Raw genomic sequence first — 19,365 nt, 5'->3', positions numbered from 1 at the left:
CTATTTAGCAGACGCTATTGTTGTTGGTGTTATAAAACTTTCAATTAAAAATATACTTTAAAAAAAAAACCTTTATTCCTCTCAGTTAAATTGATACATTTCTTATTTTCAAATGTTAAAATGAAGGAAAACTAATGATGATTGAATGTGGATTGAATGATAAAAGTACATATTTTGCTTCTGAACTCTTTGTAATATGCGTAATGAGGGGCGTGGTGGGGGCATGGTTAGAGGTGTGGCAAGGGCGTGTCTTAAAGAGTAACTGTCAGGCTGCAGAAGCTAATTTAAACCTCTATTCTCCTGTGTTAAACAGTTTAGAAGGAAGCCCAAAAGCCATTAGTGAAGATAAAAATCTCAGTTACCTTTGATGTGTGCTTATGAGCAAGTCTGTTACAGAGCCATAAGGACGCAAGCCGCATACTAAACTGCAAAGCATTCTGGGGCCCTCCCCTCGGCTGCTAATGAGACGTTACAGAAGCTTGTAATCAGTCCAGCGTGTAGCACTGATAAATCTCGGGGCAGAGTACTCTGCAGGAGTCAGCTATTGTTCCTAGCCACATGGCTCATTAATATTCACTGCACACTGTGTTGTTCAAGTAAGAGCTTATCTGTGATCAGGAAGCAGGCAGGACATGACGACACATTTGACAGAAAAACATGGAGCCTGCCATGAGCTGTCAGGAGCATCTATCTCTGCATATACTATATACAAATTCTGTGAAATCCAAACGTGGACAGTGAAATGCATATGTAATGTAAGTACAGCCAATCTTTAGCTACTGATATATGTGTTTATTTTCTCTGAGACCTTATACCTAACAGCTCCTCTTTAAAGTGTGCTTCTTCATTATCTCAAAAAGTTGCGAGGTATGAATTTTTTTCATAGGAGATATTTTTTCATCTTCTATTTAAAGTAACTTTTCAACACTTTGCAATTTAAAAAGTATCAAAAAGTAGGTGAAAAAAAAAGTACGATCAAAATTACTTTGAGTAGTTTCATACTTGCTGGTGGTTTAAAAGGTATGTTATTGTCAAGTTCATCATCATTTGAGAGAAAATTCCAGAGAAAAAGTTAATGTTTCTCTTGAGTTTTCGCCTAGGAGATAATTTTTCATCTTCTCTTTAAAGAGAACCTGAGGTGGGGTTCTGACAATGCAATCCACATACAGAGGCTGGGTCTGCCTATACTGCCCAGCCTCTGTTGCTATTTCAATCCCCCCTAAGCCCCCCTGAGCTCGGCTATCCCCATAAATCACAGCCGTGCTGTGGACACACAGCGTGTCGCAGCGGGCTGTGTTTATCTCTGTACTGTCAGTCTGCCGCTCCCCCCGCCTCCTGCATAGCTCCGGTCCCCGCCCGTGTCCCTTCCCTCCCCGCTGATTGGAGGGAAGGGACGCGGGCGGGACCTGAGCTATGCAGGAGGCGGGGGGAGCACGCAGAGTGACAGTACAGATGTAAACACAGCACGGCTCTGATTTATGGGGGATTGCAGAGCGCAGGGGGAACTTAGAGGGGATTGAAATAGCAACAGAGGCTGAGCAGTATAGGCAGACCCAGCCTCTACGTGGATTGCATTGTCAGAACCCTGCCTCTGGTTCTCTTTAAGATAACTTTTTAGCACTTTGCAAATAAACAAGTACCAAAAAGTAGATGAAAAAGTACTGTCAAATTATTTCGAGTAATTTCTTGATTGCTGGTGGCATAAAAAGTTATTTATTTGAGGTGTAAATATATCACCTAGGAGAAAATGAGGAAGAAAAATTGATTTGCACATGGGCCTAATATCCCTTATTCAATTCACTTTTTCCACTATGTTTTCTCCTAGGTGAAATGTTAACACCTTTTCAGTAAAATGCCTTTTTAAGCCACCAGTAAGCATGAAAATAATTTTGGCAGTACTTTTTTATCTACTTTTTGAATTGCAGAGGGTTAAAAAGTTGTTTTAATCAGAAGATGAAAAATGATCTCCCAGGAGAAAACCTAGGAGAAACCGTGCTTTGAATATGGGCCCGTATGTTTTATGTTATAAAATCAGGGAGTCACTTCCCACTGGCAGCCATTTTGTTTTTCACACTCAGGCCAAATACTAACATTTTAAACATGGTTACTTCCAGTTAGAAACATTATTAGGACAGCTTGCACACAGTAATGTCACACACCTGATTGGGAGTGGGAGGAGCTTCCACACACAAAGCAAGACTCCTGAGCAGGTAGGTGGTTGTAGGTACCCGCAGGACACGGGTAGCAGTCTTTGGCTTCTCTTGCTTGAGTGCTGTTGCCATAGCTGCCTGGAGGGCATGGACGAGGTGATGTGGCATTGGCGGGACAGTAGTGACCAACCAGACAGGGATGGGACAGGTAGTTCTCTACACCTGTAATAATGAGATGGATGTTCATAATTCTGGCTTGCATACAAATGTTATGCAAATTGTATGCAGATTGGAATTAAAGCAACTGTGAAGCGACCTGAAAAAAGTTAGCTACTCATTTATTGAAGGGAAAGGCTCTGGATCCCATTGGGCCTTCCCTGTCCACTCTCTGTGTCCTCGTTTCACCGCTGTCACCTGTTGAAATTCCACAACTTTGGGACTTGGAAGTCCTCAGAACGATCCAGTTTAAACTTCTCACACTTGCATACAAAGCTCTACACAAGCTGTCACCTCCCTTCATTTCCTCATGAATCTCCAGATACCTGCCCACCCGGATCCTCCATTCCTCACAGGGGACCCTTTTGTCCTTTAGCGTGGTCACCTCCTCTGACACCCACATTCAGAACTTCTCATGGGCATTCCCTCTCCTTTGGAACTCTGTCCAAAAGCCTGACCATCATGCTCTGAGCCTGGAGACCTTCAAACATTCTCTCAAAACACACCTTTTCAGGCAAGCCTATAAGCTGCTATAGGTAGCACTGGAAGCTCGCTGCTCCATCCCCTGTGTTTCCTTCCCTATTGTTTCCTCTAGGTTAGTGGTTTCCAACATTTTTTAAGTCGTGACATAACATCACGCCAAACGGTCGGATCTCCATGACACATCACATATGTATAGGTAGTATAGATGCCCCAGTATAGGTAATATAGTTGCCCCAGTATGGGAAGTATAGATGGCACAGTATAGGTAGTATAGCTGCCCCAGTATGGGTAGTATAGCTGCCCCAGTATAAGTAGTATAGCTGCCCCAGTATAGGTAGTATTGCAGCCCCAGAATAGGTAGTATAGCTGCCCCAGTATGAGTAGTATAGCTGCCCCAGTATAGGTAGTATAACTGCCCCAGTATGAGTAGTATAGCTGCCCCAGTGTAGGTAGTATAGCTGCCCCAGTGCCCCAGTATAGGTAGTATAGCTGCCCCAGTATAGGTAGTATAGCTGCCTCAGTATAGGTAGTATAGCTGGCCCAGTATGAGTAGTATAGCTGCCCCAGTATGGGTAGTATAGCTGCCCCGGTAAAGGTAGTATAGTACAGTTCATAGCAAGGAAATGAACAGCGCTACTTAAAAACAGACAAGTGCCTACCTGCAAAAGTGTGCAAGCCCCACTTGTGGGATAAAACACACACCGAGCATACACATGACCTGTGTACCACTGGAGGGTGTTGGTTTCCTGTAACAGCTTGCATGCAACCTATTAAGTACTCGTCCCTCCCACTGCGAAGAAGTCAATCCTCCATGGGAGGGGCGTAACACTAACTAAATCCTAACCTATGTATATGCATAGCCTGGGTGCGCTACCAAGTAAAATTGAAAAATTGAAAATTGCGCAAAAGGTGGATCAGCGCAACACCAGGCCGCCTCCGAATGGCCTACAATCAGAGATGCGCTGAGCCCCCCCAGGAACTACAAACGCACCTTGAACCCAAACAGAACCTCTGCATACACACCAAAAGCATGGCTGTTAAGTGGGAGCAGCTGACCAAAAACAAATTAAATTAGTACATAGCAAGGAAATGAACAGCGCTACTTAAAAACAGACAAGTGCCTACCTGCAAAAGTGTGCAAGCCCCACTTGTGGGATAAAACACACACTGAGCATACACATGAGCCATGCTTTTGGTGTGTATGCAGAGCTTCTGTTTGGGTTCAAGGTGCGTTTGTAGTTCCTGGGGGGGCTCAGCACACCTCTGATTGTAGGCCATTCGGAGGCGGCCTGGTGTTGCGCTGATCCACCTTTTGCGCAGTATAGTATAGTTGCCTCCAGTATAGTTTAGGCAGGTGATGGCCAGCCTGTTTCCCCCTCCGTTCCAGTGGCCGCCGTTCATGCATCCTTCTGAGATGGCGGTCGCTTCCACTATGCGGGTACCTGACTGGCCCCTTCTCCCCCATCACAGGCTCTTCACTCCCCGCTTCACCTCCTTTCCGTCCATAGTTAGATAGCTACAAGAAAATGGCTGCCGATGTCCGCATTTGTGGACATCGGCAGCCATTTTCTTGTAGCACTACTGTAATTATAGACGGAGCAGAGGCTGTGAGAAGCGGGGAGAGACAGAGCGGGCGGCGAGCGGTGACACATACTCGATGAATGTGTCGCGGCACACGGGTTGGGAATGACTGCTCTAGATAGTAACGCTTTCAAGGCCAAGGACCTTCTCCTAGTGCTTCTTACTTTGCTGTTATTTACCATACGGTCATGTACCAGTTTTAGTGATATCTCAGACCACACATGAACTATACATGTATTTGTACTTGTCACTGTCTGGATGTCATGACTGTACAGTGTCTTCAACTTCTCATGTATATATGTTCCCCAATATTGGATTGTACTATGTACAGCGCTATGGAAGATTTTGGCGCTGTTTAAATAATAATAATAATAAAAGCTTCAGAAGCACTTGTGTCCTTGAGTGATTTTGGAGATAAGTGGCTCCATACTGCTTATGTGCGAGCCAATGCATGCAGTATGGTGTTGCCCGTCTTCAGAATCACTTGTGTCTGAGGATCCCAGAAGGTAGTCGAATAACTTCAACGGTGGGACAGAGGTGGAACAAGGGCACGGGCGGTGGAATGAAGGCACAGAGAGAGGACCAGGAAGTCTATTGGGTACAGAGTCTTTCCTCTACTTAGGTAAATACAACAGAGTCCCAACTAACCAGCATGCCTAATGGATAAAAGGGACCTTTTTGTGGGGGCTCTTGCTGGGTGCTGGCAGGCTGTAAAATACTTACTGAGCCTCCAGCGACATCTAGAAGCCCTCCTGTACCTCCTCGCAGGCTCCTAGAAGCTTCTGGCATCGATCTACGGAAGCCGGCCTGTCACCTGACCCAATGCAGGTCAGATGACACGCCGGCTCGCGTGCACTGGGGACGCCGGAAAGGTGCTCGGAGCCCACAAGGAGATACAAGAAGGCTGCTAAACTTTGCTGGAGGTTTGGTAAGTATTTCAGGGAAGAGGTCCATGCTATTTCGCAAGGCGGCAAGCACATGTATCCGACATCAGATGATCCCTGCCGGTGCCGGACACCAGGGACTCTGCTGTAAAAGCAAAGTCCAAAACACTTCCTTTCTGATTTGGATTGGCCCAATTTCAAGCGATCTGTAATTCTGAGAGTCTCATTGGCTATAGTGGAGAGAAATGATCGAGATGAAGGACGTTATATGTGTTGGTAACAGATGGAAAAACACTGCAGGATCTTTATGTATTTTCTAGGTTCAGAGTTCTGAAATTCTAGTCGTGTTTTGTCCTTCGGCTGCTGGCATGACATCACCTCTTCATTCACGCATGTTTTGGAAACTTTTACAGCTATATTATTGACTTATTACTCAAAGTACACTGTTAGTCTATAGGTGTTACGGTCCTCGTAAACGCCTTTATCTTTACGATATTTGAAAAGAATTTTTCCACCACGTGTAAAAACATTTCTCCAAACGACAACACAGCTTATAGCTCCGCTGATAAGGCGCCGTCGCTTCGGGCTGCCGGGAACCGGACGGAGGGCTGGCTGGAGGCAGGCGGACTGTAAAATGCAAAACCAGCTTCAGCCACAGAAGAGGTGGGCAATGGGATGCTAAATATATTGAGGTGATGCAGCTGTACCCGGCTGGGCAGGGCAGGCATGAGGCACCGGAGTAGCCTGCTCACCTGGAGGACAGCTGTACCCGGCTGGGCAGGGCAGGCATGAGGCACCGGAGTAGTCAGCTCACCTGGAGGGCAGCTGTACCCGGCTGGGCAGGGCTGGCATGAGGCACCGGAGTAACCAGCTCACCTGGAGGGCAGCTGTACCCGGCTGGGCAGGGCTGGCATGAGGCACCGGAGTAACCAGCTCACCTGGAGGGCAGCTGTACCCGGCTGGGCAGGGCTGGCATGAGGCACCGGAGTAACCAGCTCACCTGGAGGGCAGCTGTACCCGGCAGGGCAGGGCTGGCATGAGGCACCGGAGTAGTCTGCTAACCTGGAGGGCAGCTGTACCCGGCTGGGCAGGGCTGGCAAGAGGCAGCGGAGTAGTCTGCTCACCTAGAGGGCAGCTGTACCCAGTCGGGCAGGGCTGGCATGAGGCACCGGAGTTGTCTGCTCACCTGGAGGGCAGCTGTACCCGGCTGGGCAGGGCTGGCATGAGGCACCGGAGTAACCAGCTCACCTGGAGGGCAGCTGTACCCGGCTGGGCAGGGCTGGCATGAGGCACCGGAGTAACCAGCTCACCTGGAGGGCAGCTGTACCCGGCTGGGCAGGGCTGGCATGAGGCACCGGAGTAACCAGCTCACCTGGAGGGCAGCTGTACCCGGCAGGGCAGGGCTGGCATGAGGCACCGGAGTAGTCTGCTAACCTGGAGGGCAGCTGTACCCGGCTGGGCAGGGCTGGCAAGAGGCAGCGGAGTAGTCTGCTCACCTAGAGGGCAGCTGTACCCGGTCGGGCAGGGCTGGCATGAGGCACCGGAGTTGTCTGCTCACCTGGAGGGCAGCTGTACCCGGCTGGGCAGGGCTGGCATGAGGCACCGGAGTAGTCTGCTCACCTGGAGGGCAGCTGTACCCGGCTGGGCAGAGCTGGCACGAGGCACCGGAGTAGTCTGCTCACCTGGAGGGCAGCTGTACCCGGCTGGGCAGGGCTGGCATGAGGCACCGGAGTAGTCTGCTCACCTGGAGGGCAGCTGTACCCGGCTGGGCAGGGCTGGCATGAGGCACCGGAGTAGTCTGCTCACCTGGAGGGCAGCTGTACCCGGCTGGGCAGGGCTGGCACGAGGCACCATAGTCTGCTCACCTGGAGGGCAGCTGTACCCGGCTGGGCAGGGCTGGCACGAGGCGTCGGTGTTGTTGCGGCTGCGATAGGTGCCAGGTTCACATCTCTGACACGATGTCTCTGCGGAGTCCCGAAGCGAGGACACATGGACAGCCCTGCTGCCACCATCACAGGGGGTCCCCCGGAAACTCCCAGGGGGGCAGTAATGAGGAAAGGTGCAGCTGTACACAGAAAACGACAGTCTCTGTTATCATAAGTACAATATGAGTTTACAGGTCAAGGCAGCTGGAGGTGAGAGGGATATGGAGGCTGCCATATTTATTTTAACCCTTTCCAATTCTATTTCCCGACCACCCATGTCCTCTCCAGCATTTCCTTCTTTCTGGAGTGATTGGGGTGGGGGGTGGGGGGGATGTGGGTGATCGGGATGTGCAGTGGCGTAGCTAAGGACCTGTGGGCCCCGATGCAAGTTTTACAATGGGGCCCCCCTAGCACTCTATACATAACAATTGATACAGTGCACCAAAACCTGCCAATGGCAACTACAGTGTCAGAGGTGCAAGAAGGGGATGGGGAACAGCTTGTTAATGATTACCACTAATCAAAGTATCTATAAAAGTGATTATTATGAGCACAGGACTAATAGAGAGCTAATACTGTAATTGAGGGATGGCCCTTCGGGGCCCCTCTGGCCCAAGGGCCCCGATGCGGCCGCTACCTCTGCACCCCCTATTGCTACGCCTCTGGGGATGTGCCATGGTGTTCCGGAGAGCTGTACCTTCTCGCACTACAGTGAAGAGCGGACCTGGCATCAGTGGTGTGGGGGCGGGGCCAGTTCCAGCTCCACCCCTTTGCCCATGCCAGTGTAATTTCGTTATTACGTTGCACATTGTGGTGCTGGTGGGGATTAAAGACTGTGTCTGACATTTTGATCCACAAGGGGGAAGCCATGAGGGGGATGGGGCCGGCTGCGATCAAAGTGTCAGACTTAGTCCAACACTCTGATCTGAAGAGGATGATGCTGCGTTGGATTCTATCCAGCAACAGCGCCATCCAGTGGTAGCCAGTTTTCCTATGTCAGACTGTGACATTGGTCCTATGGAGGAACAGGCCAATGTTGGACATTGTACAAGACAGGGTTGGAAAGGGTTAAACACTACCAGTTGCCTGGCAGTCCTGATAATTTCTTTGGCTGCAGTAGTGTCTGAATCACACACCTAAAACAAGCATGCAACTAATCCAGTCTCACTTCAGTCAGAAACATCTGATCTGCTGCATGCTTGTTCAGGGGCTATGAATAAAGTATTAGAGGCGAAGGATCAGCAAGACAGCCAGGCAACTGGTATAGTTCAAAAGGAAATAAATATGCCAGTTTCCATATCCCTCTCACTTCAGTTGTCCTTTAAGTAAGTATTCGAAGCAAAATGAACTGTTTATTGGGAGAAATACTTTTACTTTTACCGAAAATAAAGTGATTCAGGTGACAGGTCCACCTAAACAGGGCCGGCTCTAGGCTCTCAGCCACCTGAGACAAACCCCCCTGCCACCCCTTCCCCCCACCCCACTCAGCAACCATCCCGAGGCCGGAGCGTAGTGGTCCCCCACTCTGTTTCCTGCCCCGCTTGTCATATCGCATCCTCCACTCTGTCCATTACAGCAGGGCTACAACAAAATGGCCGCTGATGTCCACAAATGTGGGTGCTGGCGGCCATTTTCTTGTAGCAATAGCTGGAACAGCTAAATGCTATATGGCAAGCAGTGAAGAAAACAGAGCGAGGGACAGGGCAAAACATACCCGGGGCTGCCATGTCCAGGTGGCCATGCTTCTAGATGGGCGGCAGCAGGCCAGGCACACTATCCTCTTCATGCCTCTGCCTGGCGCCGCCCCCACACTTCCACTGCCTGACGAAGCTGCGTTACCCGGCGTTATAGGCGGGGCGGCCCTGCGCCTAAAGCAAAATATTTTTGTCTATAAAAATGAATGTTTTGCAAGGATGTCTGTAGCCCATATTACTGAGTACCGCATGGGAAGTGTGAAGTCATCTGACCAGGATACTCACAGCTGTGCGCTGGTGTTGTAGGTGGAAGACCCCTCAGGGCAGAAATAGCCTCCAGGACAGAGAGGAGGAATCCCGGTGAGTGGTGGGCAATAGGCTCCTCCTCTGCATACAGATTCACCGACCGATCCTGACCAATACAACAAACACAAGTGATGGGTCAATATGGACATTTTTGTTTCGCCATAATTTCCACAAATAAAATTTCACTCCCAGAAGAAAATACTTACAAAAATGTATGGGCATAAAACATACATGTTCTAGAAGCTTCTAGGCATCCCTGGCCAAAGCATTGTAACTTCGGAGGGGTTTCCAAGGGGTTCGTACGCACTGCGTACAGATGAAACCCCATCATGAAACTCATTGCTCTTTCTTTTGATATACTGTACGTATGTAAATTTACACTACTGTTAGGTTTGCTACATTATCTGTCATTTACCGCATTTTAATGTATTCTTTTTCCTATGAAACTTTAAAAAAGAGAGGAGTCCCATGCATGCCTCCAGGACTTCTCAAGAGCTGCACCAACACTATGGAACTTCCTACCTCCACCCATTAGGGCAACCCCCTCCTTCAACATCTTCAAGAAGGCCCTCAAAACTCACCTTTTCACTCTGGCCTACCCCCCACTCACTAGTGCTCTAAACTTGCAGCGGAACTCTGGTCCCCTACCTTCCGTGTCCTTACCTCTCCCTCTAGATTGTAAGCCTTTGGGCAGGGTCCTCCTCCTTTTGTGTCTTACCTGATCATGCATCTCCATTACTGTGAACCCATGCTATGCATTTGAGTGCACCTAACTTGCCTAATCTCCATGCTCCCATCTAGATGTTCTGAAGACCACAACCCATTACGGGAGTTGTTCAGATTTGGGTCTTTGCTATATTCAACCCAAACATAGCTGTTAAAATTCTGATACTGTGGTGGACCCCCAAAAAAACCTGATTCGGCTACAAATTTGGCAAATTGCAATAAAGCCAATGGGCTCCGATATTCACGGTTGAAGCCCCCATACATGCTAGAATCACCAAATTTTCGGGTTATATCAAAGAAAACAGCGAGAACATGGGGGCATTTTTTTTTTCCCAACAAAAGCTTGTAGTTTCAGTAATTCTAGCATGACCACGAATGTCGGCTCCATTGACTTCAATGCAGTTACAATTCGATAGGCCTGAAGTTACCAAAGCTACAGGGTCAACAACTGAACTACTAGCTCTGCCTTCTGCTTAAAAATGTTCTTTAATCAGGATTGGATGAGACAGTCCTTGCGGAATTTATGGAGAAATTATGGAGAAAAGTTTAGAGGGAACCGAGCTAAAAACTCACAGATAGCCAGCGGCTAACACAACATCCCAAAATAAACCAGATTGTTGGTGCCACATATCCAACAGGCATGTGGGTTAAGCTCCTCTGCTGGTGTCAAGGCAAATATCCTAGAGGGGTTCCTATGTTAATGGTGGATGCAACTGCATCCTACACATACAATAAGCGTTTGCACGATTGGACGCAAACGTGTAGGATATAGGATAAAAAGCCTAAGAGCAAACTTACCTGAGGTCTGAGCCCCTAACCTCGCTGGGGGCAGAATGAAATTGGGGGAAGGGGCACCAGCACATTATCCCTGTACTTCTGCACACATCAAATAATACACAGCAGAAAATTGGTAGTCATTCAACCAGGCTGGTAACCATCATGTCTGTTAAGCAACTGCCTAGTGAAATTCCCTGTAATTGCAAACTTCTGTGGCCAAATACATTGATTCACATTGTGAGTCTGATATGAGGAGCTCACAAGGCTGGGCAAATACACAGAGCAAAATGTAAAGAGACCTGCTGCGCTCAAAACTCACCGATCCAACATTCCTGTCTTTATCATACAGAAGACTTCACAGATTAAATACTGGCAATGTTCCTAGTCCTGTCCCTTCCCATCCTCTTATCACCGATCAGACATTCTTAGAATTGCCAGCTCTTGGGCCATTATTTGCATTAATTCCGAGACTGCCAATACTAGACTTTGGTATTCAAATCTTGAGCAGTTTGACGAGGAACTGAGAACAAACTTTTGCCAGACGTCGAGAGCACATTTGCAAAAAATACAAACTTTTTTTTAGGATTAAACACTTCCTCAATCCCTGGGGAAGGGTACTGGCTGAGTGCAATGTACAAAGCAGGTTCTGGGTGACATGTGAGTGCTTGCTATAGTGGGGGCTACTGGCTGAGTGTAATGTGGGTGCTGGATAATGGGGGGAATGGATATGGCTGCAGGGGGGTGGCCGGTCATTGTGAGTGCTTCTGGGGATGGGAAAAGTGCCACTAAGGTAGGAAAAGGTCACTCTGGGTGCTAAGGGAAAGGTAGAGGTCAGTGTGGGTGCTGGGGGAGGTAATGGTCAGTGTGGGTGCTGGGGGGAGGGGAGGTCACTGTGGGTGCTGGGGGTGGTAGAGGTCAGTGGGGTTACTTGGGGAGGGAGAAGTCACTGTGGGAGCTGGTTATAGGTAGAGGTCACTGTGGGTGCTGGCGACAGTAGAGGTCACAGCAGGTGCTGCTGTAGGAGTGGAAGGTCCCTGTGGGTGCTGCTGGGGCCAGGAGGGGTGCTGCTGGGGGAGGGAAAAGTTAGTATGGGAGCTGGTGAGGTCAGTGCCAGTGCTGGGGGAGATCACTGGGGGAGGGAGAGGTCACTGTGGGTGCTGGGAGAGGGATATACTGCCCCCGGGACGATAAGTTGTTAAAGATATGGTCTGTTGCAGTTATTGGCACATATGCTCTTCACCCTTCTCAAATATTTATGACATATGGTTTAATAAGGGCAAAGGATTGAAAAACACAATCATGAGGTTTTACTCATATTTTTGTATTCCGCACCAGATGGGCATTCATAGCCGGCCCTGCAGGAGGTTCCAATAAGATTCGGCTCCTGGGTCACAGCGGGGTCCGGGCAGTAATAACCGGCAGGACAATGATGACAGTCATGGACGGATGTAGCTCCTGGTTCAGTTCTGAAAGTGCCAGCTGGACAGGTCAGAGGGTCACTCATACCCGGGCACCAATACCCAGGAGGGCACGGATAGTCTTCATACCATACAATGCCTGGAGGGAGAGAAGCGGGCATAATATGGTCACAACACAGGCGTAATGAGACAACACATAGTAGAACGCAGTAAATTATTCAGGATACTAACTCTTACGGTGAATATCCTCGTTTCAAAACACTTCCTATATCTATATATTGCTGTAGATTGGTATGTAGCTCCGCCCTTACTCTGAGGCTTAGTCTAGGCTGTTTATTATGCAGAATTCTCCTCCCACAGCATTCTAGGAAAGCAGAGATATTTTCTACTGGCTTTAGAACTCTCAGCAAGCAGAGATCATCTGACAGGACTAAAGATGTCACCACCAGTGATAGATTTCAGAATGTAAATCGGGGAGAGGAAAGATTTTACAGTGAGCAAACACTGACTAGATCATTTATATATGAATACTGTAAAAAAAAGAAGTAATTTCATTCATTACGGTATTTGCACTACAGGTCCTCTAGGTCGCGCAAACTCCGCCACTGCACCCCCACCCCCCCCCCAGCCGTTTCTCAGAGAAAAATTTGGTCAGAAAGTGTTCCCCGGGCCGGAAAAGGTTGGAGACCACTGCTCTAGAACCTAAGTTCTCAACGTGTGGTTCGCGTACCCCAGGGGGTACTTCTGATGGTTCCAGGGGGTACTCGGGCTTTATATACTTCATCAAGAATAACACATTTAGAGTTTTAGAAAATGATAAATCTTATTTAAACAACACCAAATTAGTGATTTAGCTAATTAAAAGCAACAGAAAATGCTTGGAAATTGTTTAGAGCCAATTATCATGTACTACGATTATATATTTGTCAAGGGGTACTTGTGATAATGTTTACTATGCTGGGGGTACTTGGTAAATACAGGGTTTTAAAAGGGGTACATACCAAGAAAATGTTGAGAAACACTGCTCTAGAACATACAAGTGAGAAAAAAAACACACCAATATCCTAAAAATTGGCAATCACCAAAAGCTAGAACTGCAAGGAGAGGGCCGTGCTCACAAATAGAACTATTTGGCTGATCTATACGCACCATTGTAATTGCTGTTATGATAATGACATGATTATTACTCACAGATTTGGCTTCATTCTGTAGTTGATCAATGACTGATACCAAAATCGGAAATGAAAACTATTGCTTACTGAAATACGTTGTATGTACAAGAAGTTTTCCAATAAAAGTTTTATTGTTGAAAAAAAAACAAATAGAACTATTACCTACAGGATAAAAGAATTGTTAATGTGTAGGGATGGTCAGAAACGCCCATTTCCATTCTACGTAAATTCAGATTTCCAAAAATGCCTATTTTCGTTTTTGTTTTTTTTCTCTTTTTTTTTAGTTTTCCGATTTTCCACTTTTCCAATTTTCAAAGGGTATTTTTTTTTTTGGCATTCTTTTGCATCAGAAAAAGTAGAAAAATTAAAAATAAAATCCGAAAAACGGAAATCGAAAAAATTGAAAAAGCGGAAAAATTCTGCATTCTCTGATTGTTGCGAGTTTTATCATTGGGCTAAAATTACAGAGTTGCAGTAAACTGGATTTCTGAAGAATTCTGATTTTTCCGAATTACGATAGAAATGCCCATTTCTGGTCGGAAATGCGGAAATTTCAATTCCACGGAATCTGAATGAGTAGCCCTATTTATTTGATCAAGGATAAAAAAACTCACAAAGGACTTCTTTATAAAAATGTCCATGATATAATCCTTCACAAACACCTGACAATTGTTTCCTTGTAACCATTACAAATCCAGACGAGCGTTTCACAGAGCCGATATCTGATCCTAGACTACTCTTTGGCCATCAGCCACCTTCCTGTTCAGCAGTTCCCTCCCCTGGCCTGACCTGCTGGCTATAGACCAGGCATGGGCAAACTTGGCCCTCCAGCTGTTAAGGAACTACAAGTCCCACAATGCATTGCAGGAGTCTGAAAGCCACAGTCATGACTCATAAAGGCAAATGCATTGTGGGACTTGTAGTTCCGTAACTGCTGGAGGGCCCAGTTTGCCCATGCCTGCTATAGACAGTGTCCCTAATATGTATAATCATTTACGAACTGACAGTTGTTTCCGTCTGTAACCATTACAAATCCAAACTGTAACGCTTGCGGAATAATCGCCGTGATCAGCGCACAAGGCGTGCGCTGACACGGCGGAAAACCTCCACAAGGGTATGAAGGGGGAACCCAGCTTTGGTGCAAGCACCAGTAGAGGGCAATTCCCACCGGCAGATGGCGCTGTGGAGTGCAGACGAGTACAACCGCTGCACGGCCACAGATGCCAGGTGGGGATTGTACAGATCAAGACAGTGCGGGGCTGAACAGCCCCTAAAGAGAAAGAGCACAGGTACAGGATGAATGTGTGTTCACCAATCTAGTCGCGACCCTGCGACGGTGAACACACATCAGCAGAAACAAAAGTAGGAACGCGATCGCGAAAAGGGCGATCGCCAGAAGTGACACAAGACAGATCAGAACAGAACACAAGAGGAGCAAAGGCACAGCAAACGACAATGAGTAGTAACGAAAATAACAAACGCTAACTAAACGTGAACACCGCACTCATTCGCAACAGCGAACGCATTTACAGCGCGGTCTCCGCGTGTTAAGCACAACAGAGACAAGCACGCCTAATTAACCACCGACAGACAAACACGAAACAGAAAACGCGAGCGCTTGCTTAACGGTTACCCCACCGAGCCTACAGCAAGCGTTCGTATCAGACAAGACAGACAAACGGAAAACAGGAATAAGCTAGGAAGGATCCACAGCCGCTACCGCTAGGGGCTAGTGCGATCCAAGCAAGACAGGCATATGAGATAGCTGGTAGCAACCGCTGCTCCAGCTATACTCCAAGACAACAGAACAGAATGATCCACAGCACTAGCGCAAGGCTAGTGCGATCCAGGCAAGACAGATCAGAAGGATCCACAGCACTACCGCTAGAGGCTGGTGCGATCCAGGAAAACAGAACAAAAGGATCCACAGCACTAGCGCAAGGCTAGTGCGATCCAGGCAAGACAGAGCAGAAGGATCCACAGCACTACCGCTAGAGGCTAGTGCAATCCAGGAAAACAGAACAGAAGGATCCACAGCGCTAGCACAAGACTAGTGCGATCCAAGCAAGACAGATCAGAAGGGGCTACCGGTAGCAACCGCTGACCCGGTTAGCACCCAGACAAGCCGAACGATTTCCTGTCGATCACCGCTGGGACAGGACAATCGCAACAGACAGACAAAACAGATAAGCAATCTAACTGCACTAGGAACTGCCTAGTACAGTTCCAAGAATTACTCTAAGATAACTTTAACACGAAATAGCATGGCTGACACTCTAGGAGTGTTTACAACAAACCCTGAAGGAATGACCAGCAAAGGACTCTGGGAAACATAGCTTTTTATAGTGCCAGTCATCACAGGAGGCAGGTAAGGGATTTGCATAACGAATGTATGCAAATTCCTCAACAGCAGAACAGACCAGAAACTTGCAAAGGAAAGACAGGTCTCTCTTTCAGAGACCTGTACCCTTCAGACTAGAGGAATGGTCAAACAGCTGTCTGCCAGTGCAGCCAGCTGAGCGGATCATCACACAAACGAGCGTTTCACAGAGCCCATATCTGATCCTAGACTACTCTTTGGCCATCAGCCACCTTCCTGTTCAGCAGTTCCCTCTCCTGGCCTGACCTGCTGGCTATAGACAGGCGGAGAGTGTTCAGACATATGGCCAGCAGCCAGTTCCAATCGCTGGACCAGGCTGGTGATTTCATACTGACCTGAAATTCTGCAGAAATAACCGGGGGGACAGGACTGGCAGTCTCCAGCTCTCTCCGCTCCAGGAAGACTTCGATGTGTATGAACGGGGCACTCCTGAGGTCCAACCATGATGCCACTGTCATTGGTCTTACTTCTGCCGCTGCAGTAATGGCCAGCTGGACACGGCACAGGCACTGGGTTTCCTACAAAAGAAGCTCTATATAATACAATCTTTACATGCATGCAGTGTGGAAAGCTTGTCTATAGTTCGCTGGAGCGTAGACCTCATTTAAAACCTAGTTGGTCTTTACAGTTGTGCTTTCCCCACCCCAGCAAAAGAAAACAAAAGTTTGCTTTCATAAAACAGAAAGAATTTGCGATAATTCAGGTTGGAGTGAGCTTGAGATGTCTCCCAGTGCATCACTGCTGAATATATGCAAATTAACCATTGTTACCCTTAGAAGCTAAACACACCTCCAGAACCGCTGGAATGCAATGATGTGTCAGCTTGTTAATTTGTACAGAGCCATAATAATCCAACATGCATACAGACTGTTTTGGATTGTTTGATCCTCATCAGTGCATGGCATAGATCAATTTGGCTCTATGCAGTAGGGCTTGTAACACCGAGAGGTACAGACTAACCAGCAAGCTCATGGTGACCCAGAACTCATTGGAGTATGTAAGGGACTACAATGGTCCTAAAAGCCCCCTTACTAAAATGTTAAGAAAAACAAAAGTTTGCTTTCTTAAAACAGAAAGAATTTGCGACAATTCAGGTTGGAGTGAGCTTGAGATGTCTCCCAGGCATCACTGCTGAATATATGCAAATTAAGAGAGATTGCAAACACCTGAGTTTCATTATTATTCAGAAGCGATTCACAATAGACATTTTAAATTATTTGTATTCTCTGAGAAAAACAAAGACTTATAACAAATAAACAGTTAGTTTGCATGCAGTTTTGATTGTTACGAACTCCATGTAGTTAAAGAGCGCACCTACAGATATATATTTGCACTGTTGGCCCTCATGCTGCCCAGGGGAAGTACGGTTGGCCAATCTTTGGCCGATTGAGGTTGTAATAGCATTGCAAAAAATATAAAAACAAAACTGATCACCCCCAGGGGCCTCTGTGTAAAGAAATGCTGAACTTCAATTTTACAAATCATATTGCATGTTAAACTTTTTAAATTAGAAAGATTCTTATTTTGTACAATGGCAATTAGTGCTTTGACCACCTACCTTAAAGAGGAACTTCAGCCTAAACAAACACACTGTCAATAAGTTATATTAGTTATGTTAATTAAAATAGATAGGCAATATCATCTCTTACCCACCCTGTTTTAAAAGAACAGGCAAATGTATGTGATTTCATGGGGGCAGCCATCTTTTTGGTTGAAAGGAGACACCCCTCCCAGTTGCTAAGCAATGAGATCAACATCAGAAATCCCATCATGCTTTGCGCAAAAGAAGCAAAAGAAGTAGAAAAATTACCGGGCAGTTTTCTTTGATGGGGCGGAGCTTAGCTTCTGTGCAGCTAAATATTAGGCTTTGGTAAGAAAAACAAAGTTCTGATGCTGTGAAACTGGTAAAGAAACACTATGGCCTCGATTCACAAAGCGGTGATAACCCAGTTATCACGCCTAAAATACTTTAGGCGTGATGACCTTTTCACCACTGAGTTATCACCGATTTTTCCTGCTCTTCGCGCGAAGTTACCGCGCGTAAGCGCGTTCGCGCGTACGCGCGTACGCGCGCGCGCAAAGTCCCATAGGGCTTAATGGGAGCTTCGCGCGAAGCGACGGGTGTTGCGCGCGCTCTTACGCGCGTACACGCGTACGCGCGTACGCGCGGCAACTTCGCGCGAGTTTCTTCTTATCATGCCTAAAGTGACTTTAGGCGTGATAAGGGCCTTTTCACCATGGTGCTAACACTTTGCACCGCTTTGTGAATCGAGCCCATGAGCCTGATTCACAAAGCGGTGCTAACAGTTAGCACGCTGGTGAAAAGCCCTTTATCATGCCTAAACTCAGTTTAGGCATGATAAGTTTAGGTGTGATAAGTTTAGGTGTGATAAGTTTAGGCATGATAACTTTAGGCGTGATAAGTTTAGGTGTGAAAAGTTTAAGCGCCAACTGCGTTAGCACCGCAGTGCACAGCTGATCAAAAGTTTTGCGCTAGCAAAGTCTGGTGCACTTTGCATAAAGTTTAATGGCGCTGCTTTGCGTGCGGGACTTTGCAAGCGATCTAAACTTATCTAAACTTAGCATGCCTAAACTTATCACACCTAAACTTATCGGGCTCGATTCACCAAGCGGTGCTAACCCAGTTATCACGCCTAAAGGACTTTAGGCGTGATGACCTCTTCACCACTGAGTTAGCACCGTTTTTGGCTGCACTTCGCGCGAAGTTATCGCGCGCAAAGTTTTGCGCGCGCACCCGCACAGGCGCGCGCGCAAAGTCCCATAGGGTTTAATGGGCGCATCGCGCGAAGTGAGGGGCGCTTCGCGCGCACGCACGCGGGAGCGCGCGCAAAACTTTACGCGCGGAAACTTCGCGCGAAGCCCTTCTTATCATGCCTAAAGTGACTTTAGGCGTGAAGAGGGCCTTTTCACCACGGTGCTAACACTTTGCACCGCTTGGTAAATCGAGCCCCTAAACTTATCACACCTAAACTTATCATGCCTAAACTGAGTTTAGGCGTGATAAAGAGCTTTTCACCAGCGTGCTAACTGTTAGCACCGCTTTGTGAATCAGGCCCCTAGGGCTCGATTCACAAAGCGGTGCTAACCCAGTTAGCATGCCTAAAAGACTTTAGGCATGATAACCATTGCACCATGCTGGTGAAAAGCCAATTTAGGTGTGATAAGTTTAGGTGTGATAAGTTTAGGTGTGATAAGTTTAGGCGTGATAAGTTTAGATAAGTTTAGATCGCTTGCAAAGTCCCGCACGCAAAGCAGCGCCATTAAACTTTATACAAAGTGCACCAGTCTTTGCTAGCGTAAAACTTTTGATCAGCTGTGCACTGCGGTGCTAACGCAGTTGGCGCTTAAACTTAGCATGCCTAAACTTATCACACCTAAACTTATCATGCCTAAACTTATCACACCTAAACTTATCACACCTAGGGCTCGATTCACCAAGCGGTGCAAAGTGTTAGCACCGTGGTGAAAAGGCCCTCTTCACGCCTAAAGTCACTTTAGGCATGATAAGAAGGGCTTCGCGCGAAGTTTCCGCGCGTAAAGTTTTGCGCGCGCTCCCGCGTGCGTGCGCGCGAAGCGCCCCGCACTTCGCGCGATGCGCCCATTAAACCCTATGGGACTTTGCGCGCGCGCCT

General features: G+C 47.4%; 1 protein-coding gene across 1 annotated transcript in view; it reads right to left on the bottom strand.

The window, feature by feature from the left end:
• Nucleotides 1-19,365, bottom strand: part of LOC137522016 (neurogenic locus notch homolog protein 1-like) — a 102,863-nt gene that overhangs the window by 43,028 nt on the left and 40,470 nt on the right. The window contains exons 9-13 of the mRNA XM_068242034.1: nucleotides 16,048-16,230; nucleotides 12,075-12,299; nucleotides 9,219-9,345; nucleotides 7,180-7,379; nucleotides 2,160-2,372 (exon numbers count right to left, since the gene is read on the bottom strand). Of these exons, the coding sequence (XP_068098135.1) occupies nucleotides 2,160-2,372; nucleotides 7,180-7,379; nucleotides 9,219-9,345; nucleotides 12,075-12,299; nucleotides 16,048-16,230 (948 nt within the window). The remainder of the gene's footprint in view (nucleotides 1-2,159; nucleotides 2,373-7,179; nucleotides 7,380-9,218; nucleotides 9,346-12,074; nucleotides 12,300-16,047; nucleotides 16,231-19,365) is intronic.

The sequence above is a fragment of the Hyperolius riggenbachi genome, chromosome 6 (genome assembly GCF_040937935.1).
Source record: "Hyperolius riggenbachi isolate aHypRig1 chromosome 6, aHypRig1.pri, whole genome shotgun sequence".
Taxonomy (NCBI): domain Eukaryota; kingdom Metazoa; phylum Chordata; class Amphibia; order Anura; family Hyperoliidae; genus Hyperolius; species Hyperolius riggenbachi.
The sequence above is the reverse complement of the archived record's forward strand: the minus strand, read 5'-3'. Positions and strand labels throughout refer to the sequence as shown.